General features: G+C 41.8%; 1 protein-coding gene and 1 long non-coding RNA gene across 3 annotated transcripts in view; both read left to right on the top strand.

Annotated features, from left to right (window-relative positions):
- The window catches only part of Asb4 (ankyrin repeat and SOCS box containing 4), a 109572-nt gene extending 104723 nt beyond the window's left edge, over positions 1-4849 (top strand). The window contains exons 7-8 of the mRNA XM_034519622.3: positions 1599-1712; positions 2695-4849. Coding sequence (XP_034375513.1) covers positions 1599-1712; positions 2695-2883 — 303 coding nt within the window. The 3' untranslated portion in view covers positions 2884-4849. The remainder of the gene's footprint in view (positions 1-1598; positions 1713-2694) is intronic.
- Positions 4850-18250: 13401 nt separating this feature from the next.
- Positions 18251-26016, top strand: part of LOC143434573 (uncharacterized) — a 30562-nt gene continuing 22796 nt past the window's right edge. The window contains exon 1 of one of the 2 annotated variants that reach the window (XR_013104186.1): positions 18251-18837. This is a non-coding gene — a long non-coding RNA (uncharacterized LOC143434573). The remainder of the gene's footprint in view (positions 18838-26016) is intronic. The other variant, XR_013104185.1, reaches the window with a different exon arrangement.

Below are 26016 nucleotides of genomic sequence, written 5' to 3'. Positions count from 1 at the left end.
TCTACCTCATCCACTCAATAGAGAGGTGATACATCACGGCACACACACTCAGATGCGGTATACACATGCCAGAGACTTTTCTACTGTCCAAGATGGAGAGGGGATCTCTACTCCTCCAAATAAGGATCTGTGCTGACGAGCCCCAGGCTATACAGCTCCCTGGCTTGGATTAAAGACGTTTTTATGCTTAACTTTTATTTTGAAATTTTACTTTTAAGCTTTCATCTTTGGTGTGTTTGGGGAACAGGGTACACTGTGTATCCCAGGCTGGCTTTGGACACTTAATCCTGCTTCAGCCTCCTAAGTACTGTAATTATAGGCTTGTGCTGTAGCTGGCAGGATTTTTAAAAATTTATTTATTTTATGTATGTGAGCACACTGTAGCTGTCTTCAGACACACCAGGAGAGGGCACTGGATCCCATTTCAGATGGTTGTAAGCCACCATGTCGTTGCTGAGAATTGAACTCAGGACCTCTGAAAGAGTCTGTGTTTTTAACCACTGAGCCATCTCCAGCCCATCTGAGAGCTTTTTAAGCCACATAATCTAACCTTTAAATTATACGGGTTAACCATTTATCACTACTTGTCTTATCTAATGTATGTGGTTTTGTTTTTCTTCCACATTATTATAATTAGAACCCAGTGAGATTTTTGTTGTTGTTTGTTTGCTTGCTTGTTTGTTTTTGCTCTTTGGCTATTTCTGCTTTATCGTCACATACTGTAACCTAATAAATGCTACTTGATTGCTCTAGCAGATACATGCAATATTGATGACTAATAAAAGTTTTGTTCAGGTGGATTTATAGTCCAGTTTGGTCTAAATCTAAAATGAAATCCCCCTGTGTCCAGTGGGAAATGTTGACGACTGCGACTCAGTTTCTCCATGATTTTGATTGCTCAGTGGAGTCTGGAAGGGAGTGTGCTCATGATCTAACTACATCTCATGCTACCCTTTGTTCTTGAAGAGAGTGACTGAGTGTGGCTTGGTGTATGACACCAGTCTACTACGGGTGCTGTTCCTGAGACATATCTTTGGCTGACTCACTGGTGACTCTGAGATTTGCTTTGCCACATGGTCACCAGTAGACCTATCATGGTACTATTGCCCAGCCATTTTATGATAACAGATTCAGCAGCCTTGCAGAGTCCCCAGCAGCAGGATGTATGTGTTGAAACTGCCTCTCTCAGCATCACCCCATTTATGGGTAGAACAAGTTCTTCAACATCCAGTCTTTCTGTCCAAGTTAGTTCCCCATCTTTATTGCTCATGGTTGATAACATTAGTTTGATTTCATGGATATGCCCATCTACATTGGATCAAGCAGTATAACCATACCCAAAAGGTACAGCACTCCTTAAAAGCAGAGTGCTCCAGACAGCCTGACAGATATAGGAATTCTTTCTAGACATGTGGTCTTGGTGTGGTCCCTTCATGGGCCTCAGAGTCCAGGGTCTTAGTGATCCCAAAGCATCCTGACTAGGGGAAACTCCAGTTGTGTGAAGCCATACCCAACCCTGGTTGGGGATTCTTGTTGTCTGTGAGAATTGTGAACCATGTGCCCACACCAAGTGACAACATTCTTCATTTCCTCTGCAGGTGATCCAGGCTTGCCACTCCTGCCCCAAAGCGATTGAAGTTGTGGTCAATGCCTACGAGCACATCAGATGGAACATGAAGTGGAGACGAGCCATTCCTGACGATGACTTGGAGGTAAATAACTCACTCACTGTGGTTTTCACTAGTGAGAGCTGCCAGCATTATTGTTTAACATATTGGTTTTGAGAATGCTTTCAAAGCTTGTTTTTCAGATGTAATGAAACCAAGGATTATAAAATACAAGGATGAGAGTGTAAAACTCTACGCATGCATGTCTGTCAAATATGTGATATTAGGGAGTCTCTGGGAAGTTCTCTGACAGATATTTGAGTAAATATACAAAGGTGGCAGTTTCATTTTTCTTCAATTTAAATGAATTAAAGGATAATATCCAGGATTGCTCACTCAGCAATTTTTTTCTTTCCAGAACAGCATAGTGTTTTATGTAGCTAGTTTGTTTACTTTCAACTATCTCTAGGTTCTTATGACTAAGCAGGAAACACTGTTTCAGAGTCTGCAGAGAGCCACAAGCAAAATCCTTAGTGGAGCCATGCCCTCACTTGTGGACACAGAGACTTTGGTCCATCTGTAAACTAGCCCTTCCCACAGAGCATTCTGTTCTTGATTTCTGAAGTCATGGCTGTGTCTGATACATGAGAGGTGCCAGGTACAAAGTTCCCTGGGCTTAGAGGCCAACAGTGTATTTGTATAATCTGATTCTGCTAATTGTTAGCTCTTTTACCTTCAAAAGTTACTTGCCTGCTAGCCACCACCAGGAGATATTACCAGGTACATAAAGGGCATGCTATAATATTGAATTGAGTTAAAATCACCATTTTGGTTTGAGCTGGTCCAGACAGCTCAGTCATGGTGGTTTATATCATAATCTGGATTGTAAATGTGTTTCTCTGCTTTTCTTCCCAGTCTTATCATATGCCACTTCCTAACCTCCCGTTTCCATTTTGTGCTCAATTTTGTCCACCATTAGAGATTCTAGAAGTCTATTCTTACATGTGAAAATGCATCTAGTGTGAATTTTTATCTGGGGAAGTTGTGGAGTCTCCCTCAAATTAACCTGTCCTGTCTTGCTTTCCAGAAACACTGGGATTTTTACCACTCTCTCTTCAAGGTGTGCTGCAACACTCCCAGGACCCTCATGCACCTGTCAAGATGTGCCATTCGAAAAGCGTTACACAACAGATGCCACAAAGCAATTCCTATGCTGTCCCTCCCACTGGCTTTGAAGAAGTACTTGCTTTTGGAGCCAGAGGGAATCATTTATTAAGTCTTAGGAGACAACAGTCCCCAATCTTAGATTTCTAAGTGGACTCACTGGGTAGACGCAGTTTGCATGGATAAAATGGTACTTGGGTTGGTTATCACACTTTAGGGATTTCAAAACACTTTACAAACACCAAGCCATTAATTCTAGAGTAGCATGCTGAGGGAAAATAAGTGAGTAAAGTTAAAGAATTTTCAGAGACAATGGCTGCATTTAGAAGGCAGACACTGTTACACAGTGGTAGTAGCTCATACAGTGACAACTTTTATTAGGTACCCAATGTAGTTTGTAAAACTTTCACATATGATTTCATCTCAAAAGGGACCCACATTTTCTTACAGACAATCTCAGTCACTACATTATCAGTAATAAGTTTACATGACTGTGTAGTTTGCAAAGTAGCAGGTTTTGTGAGCGACCTCTTAAGCTTGGTGTCTCCCGCCAGTGACCATTGAGGAGACATTATTGTTACTAGTTTTAAAAACGCCTCCTCTCTAAAACAAGGTCATCCACTCATTTTGGTGACCAATGCCCAGGAGTGCAGTGGGAACACGATCTTTGAGTCTAGATAGAAATAAGAAGGAGAAAACAGTTTACTTCATAGCCTAGGAATAGACATTTCAACACACTCACTGAGCCAGATGCTGGAGGCCACAGATGGACCTCCAGGATCATATGTTTAACAGGGGACCCAAACATACGAGCAGATGACTGCTGTATGAAGTGGTGGGGCAGGAGTACAGGTGCAAATTCATATTTACTGCTTAACTTTCTGAAGTGTGCTCTGACTTGAAGTGCATGGTTTATTTTTAGAGCTGAGTAGAGGGACCTGCTACCATTAGAGTAAATGACTTTGAGTCTCTCCAGACTATCCCAATAGTGTTTTGTTTGGTGTGGTTTCCTATTTTGGTACCTTCGCAGACTCTGAGAAAAGGTATTCTACACTCTGGCTCCCACATAGATGAGAAAGAAGTTTAGGGAAGCGAGCAAAAGCTCTTGTGAAGAGAATGACTAAGTTGATTTTTCTTGGTGTTTTCATGGAACAGGTTGACAGTTTAGAACATTTTAGCTGATAGATAAGGAACTTGCGTTTTAACAGTGGCTCCCTTCAGACAAAAAAGAAAAAAAAAAGAAAAAAGAAAAAAGAAAAAAGAAAAAAGAAAAAAGAAAAAAGAAAAAAACCCTTTGCCAAGCATAGAATGAAGTATGCTGTAGACTTATTTAGTGTTTGTTAGTAAAATCACACTGGTATGATGCCTGGAGAACTTTGTTTTGCTTGTTTGGTTCTCACTGATCACTGTTGAATTAGTTTATTGCCTCTGGGCACGGACTTGGTAGCAGTTAAAGTAGTAAGTAGTGAAGTGTAGACACTGTACCTGCTGCTGGGGCAGACTCATCTCTCCTTGCTCCTTATTTCCTGTCGGATGCTTTCCTGTTGTGACTAGTGATGTTGTCAGATATCCCAGTGGTTCCTTGTGTAACTGTGTTTGTAAATCCAGACCACCTTACTCCCAGTGTTGTGTGGGTGGATATGTTCATGTTTTTGAGGTATCAATTTAACTCGATTGGTTTCGGAAAAAAAAAATATTCTGTATTAGAACAAGATCTCTATGGTGGGACAGATGCTGAATTTATGCAGATTACATATAGAAAGTAGTTTTGCTTGCCTGAGCATTATTTAGAATATAACTCAAAATATTCAAAGGGTTGGGGGGGCTTGTCTCCATCACCAGGAACATCCTGGCAGAAAAGTCTGTGCGAGACTGATTTATCACAGATGTAGTGTGACTGAGAACAAGCGGACAAGGTGTTCCTCATATAGGGAATTAGGGATGTTTGTCATAGTGTTGCAATGTTCCCCTTAGTCTAGGGTGGAATACGTAGCCACTTGTTTTGAATTGCTTGCACGTGGATTTAATGTGATTATTTCTGTACCTTGTCCTTTAATAAAACTTCAATAAAGATCATAAATAAAGCTCTGATGTTCCCTTTCATCGTTGTGAGTTATATGTCACCAAGACTTGTCTTTCTCACACAATATTGACTCTCAACAGTGACACAGACCTCCCCCACCCCAAAGGGACTTGTTTGAATGATTTCCTCAACATTTAGGAAGAGGAACAGAATAAAGAATTGTACTCAGCCAACAAATAATGTTTCCAAAGAAAGTGAAGGTGGCGTGGCTGGAACAAAACAAAATGGAGGCTGTCACCATTATAGTAAGTGTACTTTAGTTATAAGTAGAAAATTGAACTTGAATGCCATGGTCCACTTCTTGCCATCTCTGGAATCCTGGGTTTTCATTTTCCTCTATTCTCACTATTTACTTAACCCTGGAAAAAGCAACAGAGAAAATTGTACCCTCACGGTACCATTGTACTTTCTGTAAATAGCTATCTAACATTCCAAAGAAAACCAGTTCTTTTCAGAATGTTCCATGAGAGGTGGTGGCTTTCGTAAGAGGAAGAGCCCTCCTCTTCACTCTCCTGGACTTCCCTGCATCTAGGCATGCCTGTGTTCTAGGTTTTAATCACCCAATGTTACATCTCCACTTGTCCTTCCTTTTGGAGCCTGGTAGTTCCTGATAATTACACAGTAGTCAGAAGATGGGAGAGATCAGAAAAGCAACAAACCATGTGCAGTGAGTTACCAGCCTGGCAAAAGATGATAATACCTTCAATCTTGGTTACTCATGTGATTGACTATGACAAACCCATGAAGTTCTAAGTTCATACATTTTTCAAAACTTTTAAAAAAGAATGCTATTTCCCAATCTCGTTTGAAATGCAAGCATCACATATAGTACTCAAAGATTCAATAGCTCTTTCAGTAGGATGCTAGGCAGAAACATTAGAGATTGGGCCCTGAAGATTGCATTGTTCATATACTAGTTTTAACCCTCACCCCATCACAAATCTATAGAAATCTATAGAAAATGGTGTATCTGCTCTCTCTCTTAATTTCCATCCATTTAGCATGGGACTAAGAGTGTTCCTTCCTTCATGAAACCTTGATAGGATTATTTGAGGGTTAAGTCAATACACAGCATGGTACATAGCAGGCACTTTATTACTGTCACCATCTTTGATACTATTTAGTCCCTGTGATCTAAAGATAGGTTTCTACCAGTGGGGTAATGTAACCTTTGAGTAAAACTATCACTGTAGCAGATGTGTAGGAGATTCCTTTACTTTTGGAAAACAAGGTAGGTGGACTCTGACTGTGTGCCAGGCTCTTCAGGGATGACAGAATCAATGAGTACAAGGTAGATCTGGTCTGGGACTTCCTTGGACTGTTCTGAGGTGAAGGATAGGAGAGGGAAATCGTTTCTCGGGAAGATTAACAAACAGGCAAGAGATGACTTACTGAAATACTGTTCTTTTGTAAGTAAGTTTACTTGGGAGGCATGGCTCCTTTTACCATTTAATTGGTCATAGGGTTACTTTTGCCATGGGGACAGAGAGAGCTGTCCCCCTGCTTCTGTCTTCAGTGGGGAAGGACTAGGAGGACTGGAGTGAGAAATGGAGATCAGTGAGAGATTTCCTTGATGTCAGGCTCTATTTCATCACAGAGTTCGAATATGGAAGGTGAGAGAAATCCACCCATGGATTCTTTTTCTTGGAAGAATGCATTTAGCATCTGTACACGTGTAATGAGTTAAAGGTAGTTGGAAGAGAAAGTGGCACTTCACCAGTCACTCACTATAAGATCCACTTTTAGTAGGTCAGTCCTTTTACTCAGAAGTTAAGAATGAAAGGACACAGTGTCTGTTTTAATTAGAAACTACCTATATTATCTAATTGAGTTTCTTTTTGCCACACAATGGTTGATTGGGTTGAGTTTTGCAAGCTAATTTCAGTACTACATTGCCTTATTCAAGTGTGTAGTCACACCTACCATGGATAAAATGCAACTCACAACACAGGCTGATTTTCTGTCCCCCCCACCCCCCAAACCTCCACTGCATTTTTAAGCAACACAAAGTGAATGAGGTGCATTTAAATTTGTTCTTTACTAATTGGTTTTCTCAGATAGAGGTATGCCTCAATGATGTTGGGTAAAGACTATGCAAATATATGCTAATTGAGCCCAGGAAATAAAATAGGGATGCCCTTTGTATTTTCAAAATTAGATTTTTGTGTTTGTCAAGTACAGAGGAACTAACAAAGCAGAACTCTTACTGTGGGATATGTGAGGTACTCTCAGAGGTAGAAGATGGGGATGCAATCCAGGGCCCCAGATACTACTACTACGTGCTCAGAGACATAAAGAAAGGTCCCTTCCCCTTTCCAGGTTTGGAGAAAGCTGAAAGTCAGTACATAGCTAATGGGCAGTAAATTCTAATAGAAAATTAAGATGGAGGAAGGGATGAGCTGCCTTTCTGAACCCATTCCCTCTTTCTCCTGCTCAGTGCCTTGGCAGCGTGACTGCCATTCACATCTCAGTTGGAATCTCTGCTCCTTGGGTCCAGTCAATGGGAAGAACAGTGGGAGAGAAGATCATCTTGTCCTGGCTCCCTCTTGCTGAGCTGCTTGCTAGAAGCTGGGCTCTTTGACATGACCACATCTCCTATGTTTCTGCTCTCCCTGGGTTATTGGAGCTGCTTGCTTTCCTTGTTCCTTCAGACCTAGGAGAAGTCTGTTTCTACTGAACTGCCTTTGCCCCCGGTCAGGGCATTTCAGCATGCTTTTCTGTTTTCCTAGTAACTATGCTTTGATTAAATTCTCTCCAGTTCTCCATTCAGGTCCTTTAAGGATCCTGACAGGTCCAAAGACACACAGCATTGCCCAGGCAATGAGAGCATGGGTAACCTTGGTTAAGTGGTCCTAGGGAGGTCACTTGGGCCAGGGAAGGCAGTCAGCAAACAGACAGGTGGGCTGGATTCATGATTTGAGAGAGGATGGGGTTGGGGTAACAAGAGTGCTGAGAATCCACTAAGGTCAGAGAAATGGTTGGCACTGGAACAGATAGTGAGAGTCACCAACACGGATCTTACAGATATGATGGAGGGAGAGATGAACTTTTTCTATAAAAGTGTTGTGGCCCCAGCCACGTGTTTTGATGGTAGTTCCACTCCTGGGAGGGGCTGCAGAGGAGGAGTGAATCTTGTGACCCTTCTGTCCAATTGAATTTGTAAAATAAAGGCTAGAGCCAGTGATTGGGCAGTAGAAGGAGAGGTGGAGAAAAAGGCTTAGGGGAGGAGTCGGAAAGGGAGGAGTTGGAAGAGGAGGAGCCGGAAGAGGAAGTGGATGGGAGAGAGAGCCGATGGAGGAGCTGGAGGTGGAAGTACAACGGAAGAGAAGAAAGTGGCCTGGAAAAACCACAAGTTGTAAGGGATCTCACAGCTGGGGAATAGAGTAGTGCAATGGTAAATCTGCCCAATCTAGGCTTGCAGTTTATAACCATAGATATTGAGTTGTGTTTTCCTTGACCAGACTTATTTGGGTCGGAGATTTATGCAACATAAAAGGGTGGAAAGAAGAGAGAAATTGCCATTATCACATGACAAAAATGCCTTGGACCCCAAGGAATGGTTCTGGAGAGTTGTATTGTTACCATTTTCTCCACTTCCCTCAATTCTTCAAACTAACAAACAAATGATAAATAAATATAGCGTGCTGAAAGAGTATGCATTCATGACACCAATCAATGCTTTCTTTTCCCTATAAAACACTCCAGTCTTATTGACTGATTTATTCTTTAATGAAATAGGGATTACATTTTTAAATATTCTTGCATCTTAAGATACTGAAACATGAAGACTTGTAAAAAGCTTATTAAGGAAAGAGAACTGACAGACTGGAAGCCATCTTTGGAACTTTGGGATCTCTGCCATTCCCAGCATGGCAGGATGCATCAATCAACCGTTTATAGAGGCAGAGGGTTATCACAGTCCTTCAGGGTCAGGGACATTCTAGGACTGATGTCAGAATAGACCGTGAGAGGCTCTGAGGACAATCCAGCAGGGAAAAGTTAGATGTCAGCAAGTTGGGTCTTAAATAACCGCTGTTCATTCTAAGGTGAGTTCATAGAAAAATGAAATGTTCACCCCTAAGCTAGCCCTGTAGTGAGACATAGGGACAAGCGCGTCAATGGTGCCATCAGTAAGATCCCTTCCCAGAGGGAGACGTGAACAATAACTACCCCTTCTCCCAAGGTTCCAGTGACAAACTAAGGCAGGATTCCACCAAAGTTCACCCTGGGGAGCTCATGAGTTTACTGAGCTTTCTTACAAAGCATAGGTGAAAGATTACTCACAGGGATATGGGTGCTTCCAGTCTGCAGCAAGCTGCATCTGAAAAGCCTTTGCCTAGCCAGGATGGGGCCATCCCTGTAACAGATAGCAATCGCCTCCCCTGGTCTTCTCCTGGTCTATACACTCTAGCCCCTCCCTAGGCCAAGTACATAGAACAGGTGGAGAGGAGCAGCTGGATACTCAGGGGAGGGTGCTTGTCCTCACCCCTGCAAGATCATCATGTTGGAATAGGGCTGTGTTAAATCCTCAAGATAGAATAGGACACACACCAGCTATCTACATGAATTCAGTCAACTTTCTACCTGGAGTGCCGATTCTTTTCTCTCTCTCTCTCTCTCTCTCTCTCTCTCTCTCTCTCTCTCTCTCTTTCTTTTTTTGAGTGGTGAGACTTAAACACAAGTCCTTTCAAGGCTAGGACACCACTGTCCGAAGCAGCTACAAACTCAGCCCTTACTTTTTAAAAATTTTAATAGTCATGATTAAATACCTTTCACACAAGACCCTTTGGGGAATGAAAAGAAATGACACACAGCATGTGTTTAAAACTCATGGATGTCCTTGAGTTCTCTCCAGTCAATGGTTAGAAGGTGTCCCACTGTCTTGAGACACCTATACTCTGGTGCTGGATGACATTCTAGGGCTTGTAAGTTTGAGACACAACTTCAGTCCAGTTTACTGCCTTTTCATGGATACAGCTTCCCACACTACTGAGTCATACTCCAATGTGCCACACTCAGAGCGACCTGTGACTGGCTCTGGGCTTTGGGTGGTATGGTCTGAAGGGGTCACGGTGGGAGAACTCTCTCCTTTCATACTGCTGAGCTGTACAGAAGTAGGCAACAGTCACTACTGAAATAAAGCCTCAGTTGTGGTTAGTTTTTTCTTTATACAGCCCAGAAATAGACAATTCCATTCATAGTTCTGTTCATTTAGTTTTCTGTCTTTTTTTCCCCTCCGTCTCTCCCTCCCTTCTCTCACATCCCTTTCCCCTTCCTTCCTCTCTTCCCTTCCTTCCCTTTCATTCTTCCTTCCCCTCTCTTCTCTTTCTTTCCCCTTCCTCCTTCTTTCCTCCCTTCCCTTTCCCTCCCTCCCTCTTTCCCTCCATCCCTTCCTCCCTCTCTCCCTTCCCTTTCCCTTCTTTCCTTTCTTCCTTCCTTTACCTCCTTCCCTTACCTCCTTCTCTCCTTCCCTTCTTTTCCTTTTCCCTGTCAGTTTTTTGTCTGCTTTCCAGGCTGTGATATTTTGCTTCTGGGGTAGAATTTCAATGCGGGCATCTAGAAGGCGTGTTGGGACCTTTTTAACAATTGACTAGTGTATTCTGTAAATTATAGCATGCATTTAGTTTATTCTTAAGCCTCGGAAAAAGTAGCAAAATTGCCCCCACACCTTTAATTTTTTGCTTCTTTGAGTCCAGTTTGAAAGCCCAAACTATGGGGAAAGTTCTCTTTCTAGCAACAGATTGTGAATGAGGTGTTAAGGCCAAGCTAGAAACAAAAACTACCAGAGAGTTAATGAGAGAGGCTACCTAAGTGACACTTTCAGGTTTCTGCCTGATCTCTATGATGTCAGAGAAGAGAACCACATATCTGATTTGGGTTGCACTAGCTCACATTGTGATGTTCAGAGTCAGGCAAGTTCACTGCCAGGCTGTAAAAGTTGTAAAGGTGCTTTCTTTGGGAAAGCACAAACCCATTACTTCCCAGGCAACATCAAAACAGCTGACCACTGCCTAGCTCAGACAAAGTTTATACCTTTGGCCACTAGGGACAGTAAGAGTATTTGTTTCACTGTAGTTTATGAGACACTGAAGAGAAAAACAGAGCAGTTCCTTTTTCTTCTTCCTCTCCCTCTTCTCTTCCCCCTTTTCTTTCTTCACCTCCTCCTCTTCCTTCTCTTCCTCCTCAGTCTCGTCTTTCTCTTTCTCCTCATCCTTTTCTTCTTCCTCCCCCTATCTGCTCTAGGGCCCCAAGCATGCCAAAAAACAAACAAGCAAACAAACAAAACAGTCTACCACACTGATTTACACCACCAGTCCAACTTTTGACAAATTATAGTTATTATTTTATACTTGATTTTTCCTGCTAATTTTGTGTGGCCAAGTGATTTGTGGCCCACAAACAAGTCATAAAAGGCTAGACGCACATATGTAGCAGTCATGTGTGAGCGGAATGCATGCATGTATCTCTGAACTTACTCCACATGCTGCAGTTGGCAGAAGGAAACCTGCCCTGTAACAGAAGGGAGACAAAGGCAGCATAGTTCTGTTGGCTCAGAAGAGGCCATCTTTCAACATGCTGACATTTGAACCAGTTTTCAGCCTTGAAACAGAGGTCTAATCCACTCATCATGTGCTTCCTCATAGACTGCCTTAATACTTGAGTATTATGTGGTGCTTAAACTTAAACCCAAGCAGTTCTGGGATGGCCAGAGCATAACACACATTGTGCATACCACTGTTTGGCAGTGTTGACCATTCTTGTCTACTGAGTGCAGACCTGCCTGCAGAAGCCTCTTCAATGCTGTGTCTAGGCCTCTTCTCCTAATTGCTTGGACCTGTTAGGCAACATGAAATAGAGTCATCATTTCTGGGTTCTAGGCTCAATGTTCTCGGAGGCACATGGTCAGTGTTACAAACTTGGAAGAACTCAGAAGGGGATCGAGGGCTATCTGTACAGGTTTTTGAGTCTCTTTGGATCATGTAAGAATTTGTTAGAAATTTTGTCCTAAAGCTAAGTAAAAAAAAAAAAATCATTTAATTCTTTTTCAAATGAAACTCAGCAACCCAAATTATAATTTTTGAAGTTCAAATATTCTCAGACATACAACTCAAATTACATACATGCTCAGGAAAGGTTTGTCTGTTTGTTTTTGTTTTGTATTTAAATTTGTATGTACCTATAAGAGAAGAAAGCTTTAGATGGTAAAAAGCACAGGAATTCTTATATTTTTGGTTGTGAGCCTAGCCTTTAACGGCTGAGCCATCTCTCCAGCCCAAAACTCAGGAATTCTTAACACAGAGTTGTCATCTTATGAGGGTGATATATGAAGGGTTGACACATACAGTGCAAGGTATTCATGTCATACGTCCAGAACCCAGGGTGCCGTGATGTCATGTAATATAACAGAAACTAGAGCTAACTTAAAACACTCCACATTCATTGTCTGCTTTATTTTTGAATTAAATACATTGTCATTATTTCTTGTTCAGAAAACATTTGCTGTTGTAAAGCTGTCATCACCTCCACATTCAGCAACATGTTCCCATATGGGGTGTGACCCACTGTTTAAGAAGCTAGGGCTTGCAGTGGTTTGAAGGAGAAATGTCCCCCAAGAGGCTCATGTGTTTGAATACTTGGTCTTTTGCCTAGTAGTCATGTTTGGGGAGGTTTGAGACCTTTAGGAGTGGAAGTCTTGCTGAGGAAGTGTATTATTGAAGGTAGGTTTTTAGGGTTTATAGCCTTACCTCACTTCCTGTTCTCTCTCACTTGTTCGTCCTCTCCTTCCCTCCCTTTTTGTCCCTCCCTCCCTTCCTTCTTTCTTCTTTCCTTCCTTCCTTCCTTTCTTCCTCCCTTCTTCCTTTTCTCCCTTCCTATCTCTTTGCTTCCTATAGGTAAATAGAGATGTGATCAGATCAGCCATCTTCCTATGCCTACTGCCATGCCAAGCCTTTCTACCATGATGGACAGCATCCCCCTAACATATACCCTTTCTTCCTTAAGTTGCTTTCATCTTGGTATTTTATTATAGCAGCAGAACAATGACTAATACAAGGCTGTGCCATGTAGGCTTATGAAACTAAATGTCATGATGCTCATGCAACTATTATAGTCACTAGAACCTGTGCCTTCATTAAGGAACACAGCTGTATCTACAGCCTATGGGATATTTCTCTAGAAAACTTTGACTTAATACAGTGGGAAAATCTGCTCTAAATATTCTTACTTAAGTATTTTTGTGGACATGTTTTAATTTTTCCTGACTAAAGAGAGTTTAGTGAGCTGACTTACTGTTGTTTATATGTGCCTGAATTTCATAGATGACCTCATGGTATCAGAGAACTGATCTCAGAATTCATTCTTGAGGAAGACAAATCCACCCTCTCTCCGGAGTCATTGATTGCTTTAGCTCTTCATCTATACTTGAGGCTTCATGAGATTGTTCTTATCCAGGATGGTACGTCAATTGGTGCTATCATTGCTGAAGTCCCGTTTAGGTGGCTGTATTTCTGAAATCTCATGGGTGTTTTTGTTTCCCTGTCATTTCTAGAAGACGCATCTCCCCAAAGATTCCCCAGGCCTCTGTCTGTTCCTATCCTTTCAAGTTTCCTAAATCTTGGGTGTAGGGGTTGTGTTGTGGATGCAGAGGGTGGATTAGGCTTCCCCAATACCAACTCGTTCTAGCATTTTACTAGTTATGGCTTTCTGTAATGGCCTTTGTCTGCTGCAAAAGAAGAGCTTCTTTGGTAAGGCACTAGACCTTCATTTTCATGTAGGATATAAGATTGAGTACTTAGAATGCAGTTAGAATTATGCTGGTTTAGGAAAACAGCAGTAAAAGCTTCTTATCCAAGATCCATGACCTCACTAGCCATGGCTAGTTGACTGCATTTATAATATTAGGATTTATTTCCCTTCTGTTGAGAAGGCCTTATGTTCCATTGGACAGCTGATAGTTGCCTTCAAGATATAAGTAAGTACCACTATTGCACCTTTAGGGCTGTCTTGCTTTGTCTGTGTGTGTGTGTGTGTGGTTTATACGTGTTTAATCTGGGTAAGGCTATAAGTTGGTTTCCTCTCTTGACAGCTTGCATGGTACCTTCTGCCACTATGAAGGTTAGTCCTCAGGTAGGATGTGTTTGGGTCAGTTTCAGGCTAATTCCTGAGACTTCTATGTTCAAAATGCAGTGTCTTTTTCAGCACTTGAGACTTACTTTCAGCTTTTCTAACAAAAATGTCAAACATTTTCCAAAGTGCCATCCATTTCCTTCCACCAACAGTATCTGAGCTCACATTGGTGCATATTCTTGCCCATAGCTAGGGACGTTAGTCTCCCCATCTTTAATCATGCTGAGCTCACAGTGGTTGTCTCTGTAGTTTTAACTTAGGTTTCACTCAAAGCTAATGATGTCAAATAGATTTTACTTGCTATGATGGTTTACTGTGCTGTTAGCCTTCCCGGATGGAGAGACACCTAGACAATTGGCAAAACAAACTTCTGCGCATGTCTGCAAAATCCTGTCCAGAGATGACTGCTGTGTAAAGCACTAGAGAGGGAGAGGGCCCTTGTTGCTTGAGCTTGGCACTCTCAAGCAGGCTGGGGCCTCATTGGAATAAGAAGTAGGAGAGAAAAGTTCATTCTCACACAGCTGCTAAGTTATTCTCAGGGAGTGTGTTATTTGTTGCTGCCATTGCTAGGGACAGCGGACACTTGATACAAGTATTGTGACTGAAGGAATGGTGGATTGTTTGTCATCGCCGATTATTTGAAAATGATGAGGATACTCTCACAAAGGCCTCAGCTGAGCTCTGTTGGCAGAGTCACCCTGAAACAGTTAGTAGATTCTGCACACCCTTACTTCACCCTTGAGGAAACAAGAACTGGAGAGTTCTATAACTTTATTAAGATCATCGAGTCATGCTGTCAATGTGCCGATCATGTCTGGAATCCTCACATCCTTTGTTTTATGTTTTGTGTTCTTAGTTATTAGTAGCTTGATGAATCAAATATAGGGATAATCATTAATTCTGTGACTTCATTCTTTTCTCTCTGTAAATACAGCAGACTTAATGGTGCTGACTGAATTTACAGTTTGATTCATTCTCACTCCAACTGTATGAAAATACTAGTTTTCATCATCTCGATGATTAAACTGTAGCACAGAGAAATCATGCCATTGCCCAGTGTCACACAGCTAATTACACACAGTGTGGACTGGATACAAGCTTAATTACAAATAATGTCTGTTCGTGTTCTGTGTTGTTAAACATACACTCTCATATACACATATACATACACACTTATATAAACATATACATCTCTCATGCCATAACTAATTGTGGTCCTCTTAAACTTGAGAGGTTTATGGATCAGAATGGAGAATTCCAGTAGAACTATGACACTTAGAAGAAAATGACATGACAGGAGAGGGATTACAGCAAGACTGTAGTCAGTCAGCACAGGGCAAGACTCTGAAAGAAAAATCACAAGGAGTCATTGGATAATGTGCATGCGGCATATATTGAGAGGTAGAGAAATGCAATTAGTTTTGACAAAGAAAGTTCTGGCCCATCTGGTTTATGAGAACTGGTGTGTGGGAACGAAATCTGGTCTCTGGTAGTCTCTGACTAAGATACTCTACAATGCTTTGGCTACTGTTTATAGTCAGAATCCAGAAAGTGAAGCTAGGTTATTTACCACTTTTCTATTCACTGGGAGCAAGCCCCATGAGGCCCAGCAGGGACCCCTCTGGCTGGCTGATTAATGCCTCCTCTACTAGGATTTCACCTTCCAGATAAGGGAGAGTGAGAACCTAGTGTTGCCTACATGCTGGCATTGGCAGGCTGGTGTTAATCTGTGTTATTTTAGCTCCCACAGGGTGAGTAATGTGCCCAGACGGAGGAGGAGCTCACTGGGGATGAAGTGGGGGAGGGAGATTGGGTAGCAGAAACAGGTGCAAGACCTAAAAGCTACCTCAGTGAGGGCAGGCAAAGAGGTTAGCTGAGACCATATCTATACTTACTCTTCACAAGTGAGTATTTTTGAGCCACGATTTACTGGAACGGTTAGACTCTCTTAAAATTTATTTTGGTCCTAATTGCATGAGTGTCACAACCATACCAAAAATGCGCCTTGGACATGGTGACAGGTGGAACTTGGTGATCAAGTCTGATGCTAGCTACCTCCTGACGCTCCAGGGAATAATCATTTGTTACATGGAGTAACTTCACTTGGTGGCTGCACAAGCAAACATGTTTTTAAGTCCCTGCACCCAGCAGAGAACATGTCGTTCTGTCTGGGAGGTAGCCAGAAACTTATGAGAGAGTTAGATCAGTGCCAAGAACAAACAGCCAGGCTGCTTTCTGCTCAGACAGGGACATTGTGTGGTGCCGGGCTGCCATGCCTCTCTTCTTTCCTCTGGCTCCCACACTATGTATGCTGCTTTTCTGTCCTTCTCAATCCTTAGCTCATTTTAAAATTATTACTAGAGGCCAGTATCCCTCCGGACAAGTGCAATCTTGCTATCCAGCCATATGTCAACAGGTTCTTGTTTCTTTCATTTAGTTTGTGTTTTGGGAACTCAGATCCTGAAGCTTTAGGGTGGAGCTAGGAGAGACCAGCTGTCAATCACCTCTCCCTCCCTCCCACCCTTGCCACAGATTGAAAATAGAGAAACTAAGTAGCCGAGCTCCCATTACCTCTTTGGCAAAGAAGGTCACAGACACTTGGAATGCAGCTAGTACCACTAAAGTTGGAGAAAAGTTGGTTTTTGATTCCAGAGCCTGCACAGTGTATCACATTGACACAGCTACGAACCCAAATTTAACCACAGGGATCCCTTTCTAACAGTGCAGGTAAAAGACAGCATTATTTCCACTTACTGTTAAAAGAAATATTTGCAAAGCGAGCTTTTTCAAACACTTCTTATGTCTATATAGGGCATAGCTTCTTGTTTCCAAGTTGTTAAACTGATTTTCTAAGACTCAGTCCCTTTTATTAGTTTTGAAATTTCCATTAGCCAAGCATCTGCATGATGTCAACTGTCGAATGCTAGAAATTCATCTCATTCACATCTACCCTTCTATTCATCTACCTAACAATCCATCCTTTCATCTGTTTATCCATCTGCCCATCCACCCATCCACCCACCCACCCACCCATAGTATCAGGCATATTCTATGTGTTTAATGCCTAAGTGTGAAAATTATATTTTTTATGGTAGAGGAATCGTATAAAAACCTATGACAATTATGAGATGAAAATATACATATATATGTGTATATATAATGTATTATATATATACATATCACTTATCAAATAACTGAAAAAGAAAAAGTTTAGGAGAGAATGATCCTGGTGTATGTAAAAGATTCTGCAGCAGGAAGAAAAATGCACTATGCAAAATATAAAAAGCCAAGCCCAGGAAGGATTCACTCACTCTGGGTTTGGGACTTGTTAATTGCTTTCACTTGTATGGAAATGGAGTCAACACAGGGCTAGATTTCAGCGTGGGAAGATAGGGAGAGGTTCTGGCGATGCACTGACAGGTAGAAGTGGGTGGAGAGTGCAATCGTCAGCATTAGTGTGAGGATTTGACTGACCACTCAAAGGCAATGAGTCCAAATTCCAGCTCAGCATTCCTAAGTATGACTTTGGTTGGGTTATCTGATAAATATTCATGATCTCTATCGCATACTGAACATGGTGTGAGGGTATGGAATTCCCCTGCCCTCCTTGTCTATACAAATTCCTGCAGTTCAGGTGTGGCTGTGGCTTTGTTGACTCTCTCTATGCCTTAGTTCATGCCATCTGTAAAGTCATATGATAATATAGAGGTACACTGGTTGAGTAACTGAGAAAATATCCACAAAACATTTGAGTCACCTCTGCGAGTGCCATTGTTTGAAGGTCATGTATAAGTGTGAAAGATAAAGAAGATGTCTTTCTGTGTCTGTTTTAGTCCACTAGTAAGTGTCCTACCCATGTTATCACAGATATAATTTCTTTTAAATTTTTATTACATTAAATTGTATATATGTACATATGCATGTGTGGGTGCCTATATGACACAATATGTGTATGTAAGTCTGAGGACAACTTGTGGGAGTTGGTTCCCTCCATCTACCACGTTAAGTCCCAGGGATTGAACTCAGGTTGTCAAGTTGTGTCAACCTTTACCTGCTGAGCCATCTATCTTGCCAGCCCCCAGTTTCCTTCTTAAAGGCTGAATAGTTTATTGTGTATGGAGGTTTTTCCTATTGCTTAAGACTGGCCAGCTTGGTTCCAAATTTAGTGAAACATAAACACTGTAGAGGTCAGAACAACCACTGGGCTTTATTAAGAGGCAAGTTCATCCCGCTACTCCAGTGACCTCTCGCTGACCCATTATCTTCCAGGAGCCATCGAACTGCAAGTCCCAGCTGCCAAATGAGTGGTGTGTCTTTTTCTTCAACTCCAACAAGTCAGTGACAAGTTCTAAGAGGAAGATCGGTAGAGATTAGATTTGTGTGTAAGGAGTTGAGCCTGGAATCTAATTTTTTAGTTGCATGGCTACCTATGCAATGGATTTGCCAAGCTGTTCTTTTCCGTCTACATGAGCAGTGGGAAAGAGATTTAAGAAGAAAACTCGGAGGTGTAGAAAATGAACAACCGGAGGAGGCAGCTCATTCCCCCTGACTGGCAGAAAAATGGTTCAGGAGTCATCTATAGGGTAAGCGAATGTCATGGAGGGCACTAAACTTGAACTATAACAATGGAAGGGCAATCTCACTGAGAGTCACCAAGAGAAGAACCCCAGGAGCAGCAATCTGCAGGCTGGAATATATTGGAATGGGACCCAAGGGAGATTGCTAAAGGACTATGGGAATTGACCTCCTATGCTTGGCGGACACACGGTGAAGAGGCAGAGAATCATCAGGTGTCACCGAGGAGATGTGACACTTGGAAGCCCATCTGGCCAAGGTTAGAGATCCTACCAGCAACTGGTAAGCAAAACACCTCACTCCCTTTAGTGTATCTTCTGTCTGTGACCTCCTCTTAGAAAGATGAAGGGATTTGGGGATGAGGTGGGCCAGAGAACCTTCCCAATCCTGCCACTGGACCGAATGTGGGTGGTAGACATTTATACCAGTCCACAAAGTAAAGCTGATGGCTCTGGAATTATACTTTTACAATCCCCAAAGCCAGGTAGCTGGGACCTGCGAGGGTGCCCTAGAATCTTGGGAAGAAGAGGTTCTATAGAGTTTGTTAAAGTCAGGATTGGAGGTAAATAAAAACCCAACAGGTTTGAGCCCCGTGGAGGGCACAGAATTCAATAAACTGCAAAAGGCTGGAAAAAGTTTGACAAACACTCAAGGCTCCACAGTGGTGGACATTATTCCTAGACACCCAAGGAGAATAAATACTTTGACAATATACACTTTTTTTTTTTTTCTGAAGGGAAAAATATTCCATTTGTAGTTTTGGTTTACAAGCAAGCATAATATGGTCTCTCTGTCTACAAGTTTTCATTTCACCTCAGGAAGGGAGATGTTTTCCTTCGGCGTTCACAACATTCTCTTGTTGCTCTGGGTATTTGTTTTCTTTGGCATTTTGTGGACCTCCCTGTTCTCCAGAAATAAAGGGGACCACAGAGGTCATCTAATGTTGCTCTTACCTGGTTAAGAAAAAGAGCTAAAGGGCTTGAAAAAGGGAGGAGTGTCTGTGGTGGGTAGGGGCAGGGTGGAGTGGGGGCGGGGCAGAGAGGAAGGAGGGGAACTACAGTCAGGATGCAAAGTAAATTAAGTAATTAAAAGTGAAAACAATTTAAAATAAGAAAAGAGAAAGAACTATTTCGTTAAGAAAGAAAAGAATGAGTTAGTAAAAACAGAATGTTTTGTGCAAGAGTGCAGATGGATTAATTTCTGAAAACTTAATGATACCCCAAGGAGACTGAGTGGCCAGGTAGTGAAATCGAAGCAAGAAGACAATGAGCTTGGGGCTCAGTATGTATTTTTAAAATATTTTATTTGTGTGTGGGTGGGTGTGACCCCTGCCCCAGGCTTTTATGAGTCTGAGTGAATGCCTGTTTGAGGTTAGGATCTCTCTTTAGCTGTCTACCATTGTGAACATGCACATAGGATAGCTGGCATGTTTGTTTTCGAGGAGCCTAAAAATGAAGAAAATACATAAATGATATGTTGAACTGAGTTTGGGGATAAACCCAAGCATCTGAAAAGTCTTCATATTTTACACATAAGAACATGGAAACCCTAAATCCTAATTCTGAATCTTTATTTACAAAAATATTTTCTGTTTGTGTTAGAATAGAATGGCCTTGGAAAATCTTGGATTTTTGTTCTAGGCCTTAGTGTTTTCATTGGCAGCTGGAGCTTTTGTTTCTTAAGGCTCGGCAGTCAGCTGGCTAGATGCTGGGCGCTCCGTCTCCTATATGAAACAGTCCTTTGTTCAAATAAACAAAACAAATCAATCAGGCAGATAAGGAGTTTCTATCTCTAAATGAGGCTTGACTTCACTGTCAACCTGACCGAATTGGAAAGAAACCATGTCCTGAGACTGGGTCCTTGTTCTCTGTAACTCTTTCAGGGAAAATCTACTTACATATTCTAGGAACACAGAACTCTGGTGTGGGTGAGTCTGTGCTGCCATATCTGGGCTAGTGGTTCAGTTGTCTCCACTTACCAGAGTCTGTGAGGAATCTCAAAGCCTAGTTTTTGTGTGAAATTTAATTCTGTGGGCCCTTTTCAAAGTATGACCACCTAGCAATTATTCTGTAAATAATTCAGATCGCAAATTCTTTAGACACTGAAATAATGGTCTTAAGACTGGAAGATGGGGTCGAGGAGCAGTGGCTTTTAGGTAGTTAACAACAGAATGAGTTCCTGGAGTTCCAGCCTGCTGGAAATCGAAGCTGCAGTCACTAAACTCATTTTGCTCAGGAAGTTTTCCTCCATTAACTATTATGGTTGTTTAATTGATTTTAAGGGTAAAGTCAACTTTGGTTTCAGGCAGATGCTTATAGGCTATCTTTGAACAGTAGTGGCACCCTACTGTTCCCTGCCAGTTATTAATAAAGTGGTGTAAGCCATTTGTCAGCCAAATAGATATGAATAGACTCAGAAAAAAGAAAGCTTTCCACCCCCAAGATTTTTTGTTTTCTTCCCCCAAACCCCCCATCCCGGTTTTGAGGTAAGGACAGTAGAAAGAGATCTTCATGTAAGGAGATGTTGCAATTGTTAGCCAGGATGCAGGGAGGGAGGGGAGTTGATTGACCAGGAAGCTCAAGGAAGGCAGGATGGCTTGGGAGAAATGCTCGTTGAGCCAAGGCTGATGGTGCCAGAGGATGATAGACTTGGGCTTGACCTCTGAAACTGCACCCCAAAAGGCTCTGTCTTATTTTAGAGCCCTGTATGATGTGCAACTTTGAAAATGTTTCTTAAGTCAATAAAAACCAAGCAAAGCAAAGCAAAGCAAAACAAAACAAAACAAAAACCACCAACAAAATGAGGGGTGGAGCTCAGAGAATGTCTCAGAGGGCTAGCAAGCTTGAAGCCCCAACTTTGATTCCTGGAACTCACACACAAAAAAACCTGTCATGGTGGAGTGCATCTCTAGTCTCATGATTTGTAGGGAAAGATTGGAGGCAGGGACAAGTGAATTGCTTAATAGTTTAAAGACTGTGTAGCCTGGAGTACACTGTAAAATAATAAAAAAAAATAAGAGAAGCCACAGTGTTGGCCACTCTGAGAGAAGCAGCTTATGGTTGGTCAGGAGGGAACACCTCATGTGGAAGGAAAAACATACACAAACGTGTCCTCTTACTCTGTGTTCCTGGAAAAGGGGCCTCAAGTCTTCCTTAGGCACACATGCAGTTATGTGATCACTCGTCCAGAGATGCCGTAGTAAGTGGTAAAGAGGACAAGGAACAAATGAGAATCCATGAATAGAAATGACAAGGCTCTAGTTACTAGATGTGAAAAGGGTCACAGTTATGACCATCTCCCAGACCAACAGTCTCCCACTGGTATCTTGCCTTCTCTAGCTTCTCACATTTGGTCTGTGAACCAACTGTGGTTTCTCCTATTTCTGTACACATGGCTGCTGGGACTTGACCCAGTCAATGAAGATGAGTGTTACTTACATGATGATGGTGATGTGGTCTGGCCTTCCCTTTTTAAGAGTTGAAGGGAGAACCACTAGATTATTGCTTGACAGATACAGAAACATACAAGTAAATAAATAAAATATATTAGAATCCACTCAGATATTTAAAAGATCCTCTGTCCTTAGGGAATATTTATATTTACAATACAGATGGCATTTCCTCCACTAATAATATTGATAAGAAGGAAGACCCACTTAGGACTCTTACTTGGCTGTGACTAAAGTAACATCAAAAAGCAAAGTCCTGATTGTGGTGACCAGTTGCTCAAGATGACCCATACTCGTAATTGCAAAGGTAAATAAGTAATCAATCCATGCAAAGGTGAAAGCGGTCAATTCAGGGTAAACTTCATGTTGAAATAATTTAAAAGATATGGCCTAGTTCCTAGCTGTTTGCTATCTCAAGTGCAGCAAATTGGAATTCCCTGGTTCATTCTCTCTCCTCATTTCCTTTTGCAATATATTCAGTGTTTCTTGGTTATAATGTGGTGTGAATCTGTGTGTGTGTGTGTGTGTGTGTGTGTGTGTGTGTGTGTGTGTGTCTGAGATTTGACCAAAAAGGTGATAAACTAGGCTCATGGGAAAGTTTTGCTTTCCAATAAAAGACACAGATGAAAAAAAAAAAAATAGGGCTTACTGGCTCCTGAATTCTACCTTCACCCTAAAGCCTAGCAGGATGCCTGGTGCTATGAGAACCATCCCTGGAGGAAGGAAGGCGTCAAAACCTGGGACAGAAATTCAACATGGTGCGTCAGAAGGAAAGCAGAATCAATTTCTAGTGACATTACCGAGACTTAATGGTCGTATTGTAGATGAAAGCAAACCAGAGAAGAAAACCATGCCAGGGATGTCACTCTGCTTTGCTGTTACTTGGAGCTCATCAAAATCAGAAGGAGGAAGGACATCCCGAAACTGGGCCATTGTTCTGTAACTGATTTTAGAGTGGAAGCTATCTCAGTCCCAAGCTAGCATGGACTGGCAGCCAATCTGGCTTCTGGGTTGAGTTGTGTAAAATTCTACGTCTTGCTTAGCAACAGGCTCCTCTGTTGACAAGGTGTTTCTACTAGCCTGGGGTCCCTGTGACAAGACTGTCTGAGACATTTAACTTTTTAAAAAAAGGGCTTTTGTTTGTTTGTTTAGTTGGTTGGTTGGTTGGTGGGGTGGTTGGTTGGTTGGGTGGATTTTTGTCCCCCCCCCCCCCCCCCCCCCCCCCCCCCAGTTCTTAAGGTTTCAACCCATGGCTGTTTGACTCTGTTATTGCTCGGTATTGGACAAGGCAAAAATATCACTGTGGTTTGGGCCTGGAGGAGCAAAACTATTCCCATTGTGGGTCTGGGAAGTAGAAAGAGAGAGCATGAGGGCTCAGTTCCCAAGATAACCGTCCAGGGCGGGCTGTCCATAACCTACTTCCTGTAGGTAGCTGTGCCTCCTCCAGTCTCTACCGCCTACAGCCAGGCTCAACAGCTGGGGACCAATTTTTCCACACATGAGCTGTGTGGGGAACATTTAATACTAGATGTGTGTCAAAAGGTCAGCGCCAATGCCAGAGAATAGTGCCCTAAGCTCTCAGAACTTTCTTTCTTGTGGTTACATGAGATTTTGTAAAACTTTTTATGGAGACAATTTTTCTTGCTAGTGATTCCTTCCTATTAATTAGATTTAATCACGCTCTCTTCCTAGTGGTGTCCCTTCTGGCAATAACAAAGAAAATAGAAGCCTTCACCAGTTTCAAAATACCTGCTTCCTTCTTCAAGGCAAACAAAATCTCACTCTGAATTAAAATCAATGTTCTGAAATCATATTCTAAATAGACATTTTATTAATTTATTCCAATTCGTATTTGTGTGTGCATGCATGCGTGCATGTGTGTGTATGTGGTTTGTGTTGTGTGTACTGCTTGTGTGAGCACATGCGCATGTGAGTTCTCCTGCAAAATGTGTTTATGCATATGGAGGTCAAAGGTCAAAACTAGGTATCTTCCTCTAACATGTTTTATCTTGTTTTCCTAAGCTTTGCTTTCATTGGTTTTAGTCATATGACTGACATGTATCTGAGTATGGAGATGTGCATTTGAGTGCAGGAGTACATGGAGGCTAGAGACTTTGGATCACTCCCTCTTTGCCTCTGAGTTGATGTTACAGATGACTATGAGCTGCCAGTGCATGTTGGGAAACAAACTCAGATGCTCTGGAAGATGATACGCTGCCTTGACTGTTGAGCCATTTCTACAGGCCTACATCATTTTTCTTTTCTCCTGAGATAGGGTCTCTCACTAAAACTGGAGCTCACCAATTTGTTTACTGGTTAAATTAGAGTTCAACGACCTCCAGGGATCATTTCATATCCCCACAACCTCAGAGCTGAGGCAAAAGACATGCTGTGAGCCTGTCTTTTCTATGTGGGCTCTGGAGATCCTAACTCAGGTCCTCAGGCTTGCACAGAAAATACCTTATGATATGAACCATCTCAGTGTCAAAACCATGCAGCTACACCGACGTTGAAAACAGAAGGATTTTTTTTTAAAGATTTATTTATTTCATGTATGCGAGTACACTGTTGCTGTCTTCAGACACACCAGAAAAGGGCTTCAGATCCCATTATAGATGGTTGTGAGCCACCATGTGGTTGCTGGGAATTGAACTCAGGACCTCTGGAAGAGCAGTCAGTGCTCTTAACCACTGAGCCATCTCTCCAGCCCCAGAAGGATATTTTAAAAATCAATCACCTATGAAGATTCAATCCAACAGGGAACACTGAATGAGGAGACAAACCCGAGTGATGGAATCCAGCTGCTACTCAAAATTTCAAAACTGTCTTCTCTTTGCTGTGGGTCCTGGCTTCTGTCCTGGGCTCACACAGCAGAGTGTGTCCCTGAAGTTTGCTTCGTCAAAGTGCCAGTCACAAAATGGTAAATTCTGTGTCTGATGTGAGGAAACCAAAAGGCATATTGTACAAATTACTCTACTCCCTACTCTACCATCTACTCTACCACCTAAAGAAATGTATACCTTCAAAGAAATGGCAGTCAAAAATTCAATGTCATTTTTAAGAAACTGAAAAGGCAAACTGAGAATCTGTATAGAAACACAAAGGCCACAAAGAGCAAGCAGTCCTGAGCCAAAACAAGAAAGCTGTAGGCATCAGGCAATCTAAATTCAAAATACACTACAAAGCTTGGGTTGTCAGAATAGCATGGTATGGTACAGAAATAAAACAAATGACCAGTGGAACTGAAGATGAAGTCCAGAAATGAGCTTGTCTATTTTAGTCAACTGGTCTTCAGCAGTTGTCACAGGACCACAGGGTGAATAAAAGAATATCTCTTCATAGATTTGTGATGGCAAAGCTTCCTGCATACCCACAAGGTGGTCATCTCAGCCCATATGCAAAAATTAACTAAAATGTGTTACAGAGCTAAACACAAGACCTGCAACCATAAAACTGTCAGAAGGAAACATATACAAACAATTGTCTTAACAAAAATTCCTTGGCTATGGCAGGAAGCATTCACACACCCATATATTCATAAACAAAAATAGACAAATAAGATTATACCAAACTAAAAAGCTTTGGCGGAGACAAAACAAACAAAAACAAAGAAATGGAGCAAAGGAAACACATTGAGAGGCCCAGGACAAACATCCACTGTGTGTCAGACACAAAGTGGACATCTAAAATACACAAAGTACTCAAACCAGTAAGAATACAAAGTACCTAGTTAGAAATATGGGCAAAGAAGATGAGTGGAAAGTTCCCCAGCTGAGACATGCATGCTTCAGGTCAGATACAAATAGAGGGGTGGTGCCACTAAACATCAAAAACTGAAATTAAAATCACAATGAGAGATTACACCTTTAAGAATAATTCTTATAAAAAAGACAACAGATGCCACAAGAATATAGGCAAAAGTGAACTCTTGTATAAATACAGTAGGCAAAAACATAAATTAGGAAAACCAATATGGAAAACAATAAAGAAGTTCTTTCAAAAATTGAACACAG

Source organism: Arvicanthis niloticus, chromosome 15 (genome assembly GCF_011762505.2).
Source record: "Arvicanthis niloticus isolate mArvNil1 chromosome 15, mArvNil1.pat.X, whole genome shotgun sequence".
NCBI lineage: Eukaryota > Metazoa > Chordata > Mammalia > Rodentia > Muridae > Arvicanthis > Arvicanthis niloticus.
Note: the sequence above shows the minus strand (reverse complement) of the source record. Positions and strands in the feature narration are given on the sequence as shown.